Source organism: Alligator sinensis, unplaced genomic scaffold (assembly GCF_000455745.1).
Source record: "Alligator sinensis unplaced genomic scaffold, ASM45574v1 scaffold1060_1, whole genome shotgun sequence".
Taxonomy (NCBI): domain Eukaryota; kingdom Metazoa; phylum Chordata; order Crocodylia; family Alligatoridae; genus Alligator; species Alligator sinensis.
The window spans coordinates 268132-278991 of NW_005842907.1; the positions used below are offsets into that span (position 1 = coordinate 268132).

Sequence of the window (10860 nt, forward strand, 5' to 3'; positions counted from 1 at the left end):
GACGGAGAGGAGCGGCAGCAGGAGGAGCGAGCCGGAGAGCCCCCGGCATCGGCCCAAAGGTAGCGCGGGGATGGGGGCGCTGGGGCGGTGGCCCGGGCCCGCTTGGAGGCGCGATCCATCCCCGCGGGGGAGCTGCAGCCCTTGGGGGAGCACGCCGCCTGCCCTGCCCTGCCCCATCCCATCCCATCCCATCCTGGGGGGCCCCACGCGGGGCTGCCGCCCTCCCCCCACACCAGGTCCGTGCTTTGAGTGCGCCGGGGCCCTGCGTAAGCAACACCAGGCCCGGCCTGCGCTGCGTGCGGGAGTCCCCGAGCCCGGGTGGCAGGGGCTGTGTCCGGCGTCACAGATCCGCTCTCCTCCCAGATGCCGCCACGCCGTCCTGCTCGAGCTGGGAGGAAGATGACAGCGGCTACAGCACCTCGCGCCGCTCGCACTGGGAGTCGCCTTCACCTGCACCTTCCTGCCGGGACCGTGGCCACCGCACGCCCTCCTCGCGGGACACGGACAGGAGGGATCGGGAAAGGTGCTGGAGCGAAGCCTGGGTGGGGGCAGAGGTTGGGGCAGGCGGAGGTGGTGGGGCGGGGGCAGCTTCGGGGAGTGCCCCGTGGAGGTGCTGAGGGGCGGCAGGTGCCTGCCTTGAAGGAGGAGGAGGAGGAGAGTGCTTGGGCTGCTAACCAGCAACGCTCCTCCGTGCTGGTGCTGTCCCAGGTCTGTGAGGAGCAAGTACCCAGACAGGACGCCGCTTCCTACTCCTTCGTACAAGTACAACGAGTGGGCAGACGACCGCAAGCACCTGGGCTCCACGCCGCGGCTGTCTCGGGGGAAAGGTGAGGGGTAGGGAGATGGGGCTCTGGGGGCCTGACTCCTCTCACGGGAGGCACAGCCAAGAAGTTGGCTGCTTGGGCGCTCAGCAAAGGTCTGGCGCTTGCGAGGGCTCCATGCTGATCAGCTCATTCTCCCTCAGGGAGGCGCGAGGACGGGGAGGAAGGGATTGCCTTCGAGACGGAGGAGGAGCGACAGCAGTGGGAGGATGATCAGCGGGTAAGAGCCTGGGAGGGAGGGGTGCTGCCTCTTTCTGGGTCTGAGGCCCTGAGCCTGGAGCTTTGTCCCAGCGGGGTGGCACCAGGGCTGTCGGGGGAGGTGTCCCCTTGAAGCCTGCTGGGCAGAGCTAGGGCCAGCACGGGTGCGTGAGGCACCGGGGCAGGTAGAGCAGTAGCAGGTGGCTGTGTGAGAAGAAGGGGTCGGTGCGGCATCGTCTGTGGCTTCTGGAGAAAAGGCCGAGGTGCGGGCCCCTTAGTACACTGGGATGGGGCAGGGGCGGGTGGGGCGAGCAAGTGTGGTTCGGTGCAGAGCTCAGGCAGTGCGCTCATGGTGTGGGGGTGCTTGCAGCATGGGGCCCTGGGAGAGGGGCCGTCCCAGGGAACAGGAGGGGCTGGCGGCCTGCACGGGTAGCCGCCCGGGTCCTGTCCTGGGTCCTGTGCGAGCTGTTGGCTCCCCCGCGTGGCCAGCCTGGGCCCAGCACCTCTGCCGAGTTTCCGTGTGGCGGCTCCGTGCAGATATGGGACAGCCCTCTCCAGGCACCCGGCTCCACACTCCTGGGTTGGAAGTCCCCAGCCTCCAGGTGCTTGTGCATGGGCAGGATGCGCAGCCTCTTGAGTCCTCCGGCTTTTCCCTTCTGCCTGCCCCTCTCCCCCTGGCTGCCGCGTGTGCACAGCAAGCCGACCGGGACTGGTACATGATGGACGAGGGCTACGACGAGTTCCACAATCCCCTGGCCTACTCATCGAAAGAGTATGTGCGGAAGCGGGAGCAGCACCTTACCAAGCAGAAGCAGAAGCGCATCTCTGCGCAGCGGAGGCAGATCAATGAGGTAGGAGCCGGTCCTGGGCCAGGCCAGGCTGACTCCTGGGGAGCCGGCCTCACCACCTGTTCAGCCAGTGCATGCATGTGTGTGTACATGCACAGGGGTTGCAGCTCTGTGCTGGGTTGGGGCTGGATCGTGAGAGGATCTGCAGGTGTCATGGATGCCTCGGCTAGGCAGAGCTGGCAGTTCTGGTTCCCTGGCGGTTGGTTCTCCAGCTCCCCAGCCCTTTCTGGGGCCGTTTTCTGGATTCCTCCCTGGACCAAGGTTTTCCTGCTAATGAGCGACCCAGACCTGAGTGTTGCCTTCCAGTGCGGTCTCCCTAGAGCCCAGGGAAGCTCTCACTTCTCTTCCGCATTGGCCGGTGGATCTGCGCAGATGCATTCCAAGCTCTGCCCTGTGCTTTGCAGCGCAGCTCAGCTGGAGTCAGACATGGTTTCAAGCCTCTGATTGTTTTCCCAGAACGACCCTGCCTGCTCCTGCCCACATTTTCTCCCCTTCCCATCAGGAAAGCTGTCGCCCCTTGGCTGCATAGCCTCCTAAGCCTAGGCAGTCTGGCTGCCCCACAGCCTGCCACGTTGCTGGTTCCATTGCCTGTTAGGCCACGGAGCAGTCCTGGGCCAGTCAGAGTGATGGCTGTGGGCCGTGTTACAACACAGCTGGGCCGTGCTGCGTCTCCCCTGTTCCCCAACACCTGTGAAGGAAGCTGGTTAGGCAGGGCCCTTGTTTGAGATGCTAGGCAGGGAGCTGATGCTGCTGCACGTGGCTTCACAGGATAACGAGCGCTGGGAAACCAACCGCATGCTGACTAGCGGCGTGGTCCATCGGCTTGAGGTGGATGAGGACTTTGAGGAAGACAACGCAGCCAAGGTGCACCTGCTGGTGCACAACCTGGTGCCCCCATTTCTGGATGGCAGGATCGTCTTTACCAAGCAGGTGGGACTTGGGCAGCGCTGGCATGCTGCCACCAGGGCGCTCTGCAGGGGCTGGCAAAGGCTTGTGGCTGGGGCTCACCGGCATCTCTCCAATCCTGTTTCCACAGCCGGAGCCAGTCATCCCGGTCAAGGATGCCACGTCAGACTTGGCAATCATCGCCCGCAAAGGCAGCCAGCTGGTGCGCAAGCACAGGGAGCAGAAAGAGCGCAAGAAGGTATGGGGCAAAGCTTAGCTGCCTTCACCTGTTCACCCACAGGCCCCTAATGCTGGGGGCATAGGCCAGGGGCTGGACCCTGCTGTGCTGGGCACAGGACAGACGGAACAAAGTGGGTGTTTCCCCTAAGCTTCCAGTTGAGGCATGGGACAAGAAGGAAAGGGGAAACAGGTAGATGAGTCCCAAGTAAGTAACCAGGCAGTCTGGGGACTGGCAGGGCAGCCAAGGGCATCAGCTGAATGAGGCAGAGAGAGTCCCCACAAGCCTGGAAGTTCTTGGAAGTGACCAGAGGGGAGGGGCGTCAGGGTGGTTCACAGGTCTGGGGGTGGCTGGAGCAGGGAGTTGGCCAGAGAGGCAAGCGAGTGGCTCCTTCAGGACAGGACAGCTGACCCTGGGCTGTGTATCTTCAGACGAAGAGAGGCCACCCTTGTGCACCATGCCTGGCAGGGGCTCAGCTTGCTGTTGCCCAGCTCTCTCCTTTGCAGCACAAAGCTATTGCATCCCGGGGGGTGGAGGGACCTCTCTGCGCATGCCCCAGCTATGCAAGTGTTCACTGAGGACATGAGCTGCAGTTTGGGGACAGAAGGTGGAGTTGAGCCAATCCAGGCGCAGCAGTAATGTCCAACCTATGGGCAAGGAGGCAGTTGCCACATCTGCATTTGCTGCAGTTTGCTCCCACGGGGAACAAGACAGGCTCAAGCATGCTGCCAGTTTGCACTCATGCTGTACAAGGAGCAGGGAGCTCTGACAGCTGCATCGCAGTCACTGACCCTGCCTTATCCTGCAGCTGGAGGCCACAGCTGGCCCTGTGCTCCAGCTGGAGTGAGGACATGGCTACAAGAGCGAGAGGGGTTACCCGCTGCAGCAGCCAGGGTGGGGCCTGGGCATGATGGCTGCTTCACTGAGGGCTTTCTATTGAGACCTTTGTCTGCCTGCTTTTGCCAGCCAGCACCCGGAGCACAGTGCAGGAGGGGACAGGCTGGGGTCTCAGGCTGGGGGTGCAGAGGGTCAGGCTGGGGGCATTCTCTGGATGCACAAATGCTCACTTGGTGTGTGGTGCCAGAGGGGGTGCGTGTGGGGTCTGCTCCAGCGGCCAGCCTGCGGTGACTCCGGCTTTCTGTTCTCCAGGCTCAGCACAAGCACTGGGAGCTGGCGGGCACCAAGCTGGGAGATATCATGGGCATCAAGAAGGAGGAGGAGCAGGACCAGGTTGTGGCAGAAGATGGCAGAGTGGATTACAGGTAGGGGCTGTCCAGGTCTCGTGGCTGGGGGTACAAGGTCAGGCAGTGGTCCTATGCTCAGGCATGAGTTCATGTCCCAGGACAGAGCAGAAGTTTGCTGAGCATGTGAAAGAAAAGAGCGAGGCCAGCAGCGAGTTTGCCAAGAAGAAGTCAATCCTGGAGCAGCGGCAGTACTTGCCCATCTTTGCTGTGCAGCAGGAGCTGCTCACTGTTATCAGGTACTGCCAGGAGCCGCTAGGCCCAGGCTGTTGGGTGTCCTGCCTGGCCATGTAGCATGTGGGGGAGAACCCCACCCACCCCCTGTGCAGTTGATGGCAGCCAATGTGGTCACCACCCCTGATGGGAGCCTGGTGGGCAGAGCCACCTTCCTGGGCTGTGGGGCTGGGCTGGGTCGTCACTGCCTCCTTCCAAGCTGCGAGTGGCCTCTTTGGCTGCAGCGCCGCTGCCCAGGAATGCAGCATGGAGATCTTTCGCCCCTTCAGGGACAACAGCATTGTGATTGTGGTGGGGGAGACGGGCAGCGGGAAAACCACACAGCTGACACAGTACCTGCATGAGGATGGCTACACCGACTATGGCATGATTGGCTGCACCCAGCCTCGCAGAGTGGCAGCCATGTCCGTTGCCAAACGTGTCAGCGAGGAGATGGGGGGGCGCCTCGGGGAGGAGGTGAGTCAGGCCGGGCTGGGCTGGGGTGGGAGCAGCTGCCTAAGCCCTGGCCCTTGCCCCGGCCCCGGCAGCACTGACCTCTGCCCTCCCAGGTGGGCTATGCCATCCGCTTTGAGGACTGCACATCAGAGAGCACAGTCATCAAGTACATGACTGATGGGATCCTACTGCGCGAGTCACTACGTGAGGCTGACCTGGACCACTACAGTGCCATCATCATGGATGAAGCACACGAGCGCTCGCTCAGCACCGATGTGCTCTTTGGGCTGCTGAGGGAGGTCCGTGCTGCAGGGCAGGGCAGGGTGGGGCCCACCATGGGCAGTATGCAGGCTGCAGCCTGGTTTCCAGCATGGGGGACTTCAGCTGGGTGAGAGGCACAACAAAGTGGGAGCAGAGGTGAAGCAGGGCTTCTGTGCCACGTGGGAGCTTCTCAGGCTGGCCATGTAACTTCAGCAGCCTGCAGAAGTGTTTGCTGGCTGCTCTGGTCTTGTGCTGGGCAGCAGCAGCCTGCATATGCTGGGCAGGGAAGCTACAACATGCAGGGCAGGGCAGGGCAGGACAGCAAGTCCTGTCCTGTGCAGCAAAGGTCATGCGTGGCCTCAGAGCTCTCCAGGGCTGTGTGCTTCTTGCTGCCCCTGTGCTCTCTACCTCCAGGTGGTGGCCCGGCGCTCTGACCTGAAGCTCATTGTCACCTCGGCTACCATGGACGCTGACAAGTTTGCCTCATTCTTCGGGAATGTTCCCATCTTCCACATTCCAGGCCGCACCTTCCCTGTTGACATCCTCTTCAGCAAGGTGCTCTGGGTGGAGTCCTTATGGCTGGGGTCATGTGCACACAAATGTGGTTTTGGGTTGCAGCAATAGAAGCGGTGTAAGGTGCGGAAAGTGAAGGTGCCTTTCTGCTGGGCGCTGGTCCAGTCTCAACTGGATACTGTGCTGCTTTGGGCTCCATGTTTTTAAAAGGACATAGAGAGGTCAGCTGAAGGCGACAAGGGATGATAAAGGGTTTGGAAAGCAAGTCATAAGAATAGAGGTTGAAGGAGCTGGGCATGTTCAGTTATAGAAAGGGTGTTTAAGGGACACAATAGCAGGTTTCAGATACTTGAAGGACTGCCGTTAAGAAGAGGAAAAGTACCTTTTCTGCCTTGTTGCAGAGAGCAGAGCATGGACCAATGGCTTGAAGTTGCAGGATCTCTTGAGTGCAATTTATTAGCAATTCATATTAACAGTTTTTTATAGAAGCAGGTCGTTGGCTGCCACGGTTCCCGTTTTTCCTATGGCAGATTAGAGAGCTGTGTGTGCTGTTGTGTCAAGGTTCACGGTTGTCTTGCGTAAAGTGTAGTTGTTAGATAGATGTGTCTGGGTTGGTTTGGGCAGGGCTGATCCTGCCTCAGGCAGGGGTTGGACTAGATATGAGCTCTAGGGATCCCTTCCAGCCTCACTGCTCTAGGATTCTGTGCGGCTGGGACCAGAGTGAGGTGGGTTGCTCCTGGCCCTGTGGGGAGGGAGGGAGGGGTGCAGTTGGCTGGGCTCCGCTATCAGCTGCTCCCTGCCTTGCAGACCCCGCAGGAGGACTATGTGGAGGCTGCAGTGAAGCAGGCCCTGCAGGTGCATCTGTCCGGGGCCCCTGGGGACATCCTGGTCTTCATGCCCGGGCAGGAGGACATCGAGGTGAGCTGATGCCCCCTTCCCCCTCCACGGACTGCCTGATGCGGCTCCCTTCTTCCCCTCCCCCCACTGGCATGCTTGGTCACCCCCTTCTTTGTGCCTAGGTGACCTCTGAGCAGATTGTGGAGCACCTGGAGGAGCTGGAGAAAGCACCGGCTCTTGCTGTGCTGCCCATTTACTCCCAGCTGCCCTCTGACCTGCAGGCCAAGATCTTCCAGAAGGTGCTGCCTGGGGAGCAGGCGGGGCCACCAGGCCTGTGCTGGTGCAGGGAGGGGGAGGGGGAGGTCTGACTGGGGTGGATATGAGCCAGGGGCTGCTCCCCTCAGGCACAGACATTGTCACCCTGCCCTCTCCCTGCTGGTACTAGTGCTGACCCCTTTCTGAGGTACCCCTTCACCCAGGATGCCAGCATTACCCTAGACCCCTGACTCCAGGTTTGGGGGGACCCTTTTGTTCCCACCGTCTTGGGCCCAGAAGCTGAGGCTGGTGCCTGGGGTATTTACAGGCTCCCGATGGGGTTCGCAAGTGCATCGTGGCTACCAACATTGCTGAGACCTCACTGACAGTGGACGGCATCATGTTCGTCATCGACTCTGGTTACTGCAAGCTGAAGGTGAGGAGAGGGTCTGGTGAGGGAGGTTGTGGGACTTGTGTGGGTCATGGAGCAGCTCCTCCTCTCCCCTGCCCTGCAGTCGGGCCCATTCTGTTGCTCACCTCCCTATCAGGTTTTCAACCCCCGCATCGGGATGGATGCCCTGCAGATCTACCCCATCAGCCAGGCCAATGCCAATCAGCGGGCGGGCCGTGCTGGCCGGACGGGCCCAGGTCAGTGCTTCAGGTAGGAGCCAGACCAGAGCTGGTCACGTTTGCCCCCGGGCACTAAGCAGACGCCTCCTGCCTCTGCAGGGTTGGCTCCAGTGGCTCTCCATCTTAGAGTTCTTTTGCTGGGGACGGGAAGGGGAAGTCAGCCACCAAGACAGGGCTCTCACCTGCGGTGTGTGGGGGGCATGTGCCTATGCCTGCAGGGCCTGATGGCACTCGCACCCCCAGTGCTGGGCGAGGCCCCTGGCAGTGCTTGACCACAGCCCCTGGAGCCGGGCCCTGCTACAGCACCCTGTGGCAGAGCAGCTGCTGCCATGGGAGGGCAGGCGGAGGGAGTGGCACTCACAGCCTTTGCTCCTAGGCTCTACACACAGAGCGCCTACAAGAACGAGCTGCTGCCCACCACGGTGCCCGAGATCCAGCGCACCAACCTGGCCAACGTGGTGCTGCTGCTTACATCGCTGGGCGTGCAGGACCTGCTGCAGTTCCACTTCATGGACCCGCCGCCTGAGGACAACATGCTCAACTCCATGTACCAGCTCTGGATCCTGGGCGCCCTGGACAACACCGGTACGCTGCATTTGGGGGGCAGGGGAAGGGACAGGTGCCACTGGTGGGGCTCCCCCAGCAATAGGGTGAGTAGTGAGGTGGCCACATTTGTGGATGATACAATGATTGCAAGCCATAAGAGCAAGGTGGACCGTGGGAATGAGCCTGTGGGCAATTAAGTGGCAGATGAAATTCAATGCAGATAAGAGTAAAGTGACACTCCAGGGCACAAATAGCCCAGCCTGTCCCTGCACTGTGGCGGGCTCTACACTAGCAGTTACAGTGCAGGGAAGAGCTGTGGGAGTCGCTGTGAACACTTTACTAAAAGCATCAGTCAGTGCTTAGCAGGCGTGACGGCGGCCAGCAAAGCATTAGGGATTGTTAAAAAGGGAATTGTGAGCAAAACAAAGTATCGTGATATCTCTTTGTAAATCCATGGTGTGTCCACACCTTGAATACAGTGCCCAGTCCTGGTCCCTGCATCTCAGAAAGGAGACAGAATTAGAGACGGGCAGCGAGGATGAGTGGTGTGGAAGGGCTTCCATGTGAGGAGAGACCGAGGAGGAGGCCAGGTCTGCGCAGTTCACACGAGATGCTTGAGGAGGGGCATGAGAAGCATTTACAAAATACTAGATGATGAAGAGAAAGTCAGCGGGGCTTTATTATTTTACTCTCTCTCTCAGCGCGAGCTCACAAAACCTGACCAACAGGCATTCTTTTTCCACCCGGTGTCACTACAGTGTGGGCCTCGTTGCACCAGATGTGGTGGAAACGGACGGTCTAGCCAGATTCAGAAAAGGGGTTGGACAAATTCCTGACGGGTATAATTGGTAGCTCTTGAGCAGGGAGTGAGGGGCACGGCCTCTGAGTCAGAACATGCTAGATCTTCAGTGCTGGAGGCTGGAAGTGGGAGAGGAGAAGCCCCTGGTCAGATCAGATCACTCTCCCCATCAGCATCCGCTCTCTGCTGCTGTGCGACGTGGGAGACTGGGCAAGACAGACCTGGGGTCTGACCCGGAGAGTGGTGCCTCTGATGTTTTATGTACCAGCCCTGTGTTGTTCTTGCAGGCGGCCTGACCCCCACGGGGCGCCTCATGGTGGAGTTCCCGCTGGACCCAGCACTCTCCAAGATGCTCATTGTCTCCTGCGACATGGGTTGCAGCTCTGAGATCCTGCTCATTGTCTCCATGCTCTCTGTGCCCGCCATCTTCTACCGGCCCAAGGTACCTGCTGCCCACCCCCCTCAGGGGACTCCTGCTTCCGCCACTGGTGGCATGGCTGACCCCACGCTCTGCTCTGCACCCCCAGGGCCGGGAGGAGGAGAGCGACCAGGTGCGGGAGAAGTTTGCCGTCCCAGAGAGTGACCACCTGACCTACCTGAACGTCTACCTGCAGTGGAAGAACAACGGCTACTCCACGCTGTGGTGCAACCAGCACTTCATCCACGCCAAGGCCATGCGCAAGGTGGGGAGCTCGAGGCGGGGAGTCTGGGGGCCAGAGGGGGCAGGGCAGTCCTTGACTGGCATGTGCTATGGCAGGTGCGGGGGGTACGGGCCCAGCTGAAGGACATCATGGTGCAGCAGCGCATGAGCCTGGCCTCCTGTGGCACCGACTGGGACATCGTGCGCAAGTGCATCTGTGCTGCCTACTTCCACCAGGCAGCCAAGCTGAAGGTGAGAAGGCTCCGGGGGGCTGGAGGAGGCGGGGGCACCTGCCTGCGGTCGCGCTGACCAGGCTTCCCTTCCGCAGGGCATCGGGGAGTACGTGAACATCCGCACAGGGATGCCCTGCCACCTGCACCCCACCAGCTCCCTCTTTGGCATGGGCTACACACCCGACTACATCGTCTACCATGAGCTGGTGATGACCACCAAGGTGAGCTGTGGGGAGGCTGGGCAGAGGGTGGAGCAGCGGGTATGGGGATTGCAGGCCCTGGGCCAGGGAGCTGACGGCGGCTCTGCCTGCAGGAGTACATGCAATGTGTCACGGCTGTGGACGGGGAGTGGCTGGCAGAGCTGGGGCCCATGTTCTACAGCATCAAACACGCTGGCAAATCGCGCCAGGTACGTCTGTGTGACTGTTGGGGCTGGGGCATGGAGGGAAGGGCCTGGCCCCAGCCAAGGTGCTGCCCCCCCCTGTGCGCTAAGGCCAGGGCGCAGGCAGGGCTGGGCCCTGGGGTCCTGCTGCGAGGCTGCAGCTCTGCAGGGAGCCTGCAGCAGCCCGAGCTAGACCCCCCACCCACATGCGACTGTCTGGCTGTGGCAGGAGAACCGTCGTCGGGCCAAGGAGGAGGCGTCTGCCATGGAGGAGGAGATGGCCCTGGCTGAGGAGCAGCTGCGCGCGCGCCGGGAAGAGCAGGAGCGCCGCAACCCCCTGGGCAGTCTGAGGTAGGACCTGGGCTGTGCACTGGCAGTGTTGGACTTGGCTGTGGCCCCCCGCCTTCCTTGGTGGGTATGGGGTTGCCTGGGGCTGTGCACTCTGCTGGGTGGGTCCTGCTGAGGCTGGGCCCTTCTGCAAGCAGTACCAAGCTGGCACAGGCTGGCGGGATCCAGGCCTGGCCCTTCTGACCAGCTGTGCCCTCTCCTGGCAGGTCGGTGAAGATCTATACCCCTGGGCGCAAGGAGCAGGGGGAGCCCATGACCCCACGACGGACTCCGGCCCGCTTCGGCCTGTAGCGCCTGGCGGCCACATTCTGCGGGCACTGGCTGCCCTGAGGGCTGCAGGGCTGTGCGGGCCGTGCCCGTGGACTGTGCGCCCAGCGCTGGTCACCCCAGTGCCTGGCACCACTTTGATACAGAAGGGAGACGTGTTCATTTGTAAATATGCTGATGCCTCCTGTCCTTGCTGCAACGCTGCGCCAGGGCAGGGCAGTGCCAAGGGGAGGGGAAAGGTGGCTGCTG

General features: G+C 61.4%; 1 protein-coding gene across 1 annotated transcript in view; it reads left to right on the forward strand.

Annotated features, from left to right (window-relative positions):
• The first annotated feature begins 771 nt into the window (after nt 1–771).
• The window catches only part of DHX38 (DEAH-box helicase 38), a 25601-nt gene continuing 15512 nt past the window's right edge, over nt 772–10860 (forward strand). Inside the window, exons 1-21 of the mRNA XM_025192225.1 lie at nt 772–827; nt 965–1041; nt 1715–1870; nt 2636–2797; nt 2904–3011; nt 4140–4252; nt 4333–4470; nt 4735–4921; nt 5014–5199; nt 5576–5716; nt 6482–6592; nt 6694–6810; nt 7095–7202; nt 7315–7427; nt 7773–7981; nt 9029–9183; nt 9269–9424; nt 9499–9633; nt 9710–9835; nt 9928–10023; nt 10226–10347. Of these exons, the coding sequence (XP_025048010.1) occupies nt 1736–1870; nt 2636–2797; nt 2904–3011; nt 4140–4252; nt 4333–4470; nt 4735–4921; nt 5014–5199; nt 5576–5716; nt 6482–6592; nt 6694–6810; nt 7095–7202; nt 7315–7427; nt 7773–7981; nt 9029–9183; nt 9269–9424; nt 9499–9633; nt 9710–9835; nt 9928–10023; nt 10226–10347 (2618 nt within the window). The 5' untranslated portion in view covers nt 772–827; nt 965–1041; nt 1715–1735. The remainder of the gene's footprint in view (nt 828–964; nt 1042–1714; nt 1871–2635; nt 2798–2903; nt 3012–4139; nt 4253–4332; nt 4471–4734; nt 4922–5013; nt 5200–5575; nt 5717–6481; nt 6593–6693; nt 6811–7094; nt 7203–7314; nt 7428–7772; nt 7982–9028; nt 9184–9268; nt 9425–9498; nt 9634–9709; nt 9836–9927; nt 10024–10225; nt 10348–10860) is intronic.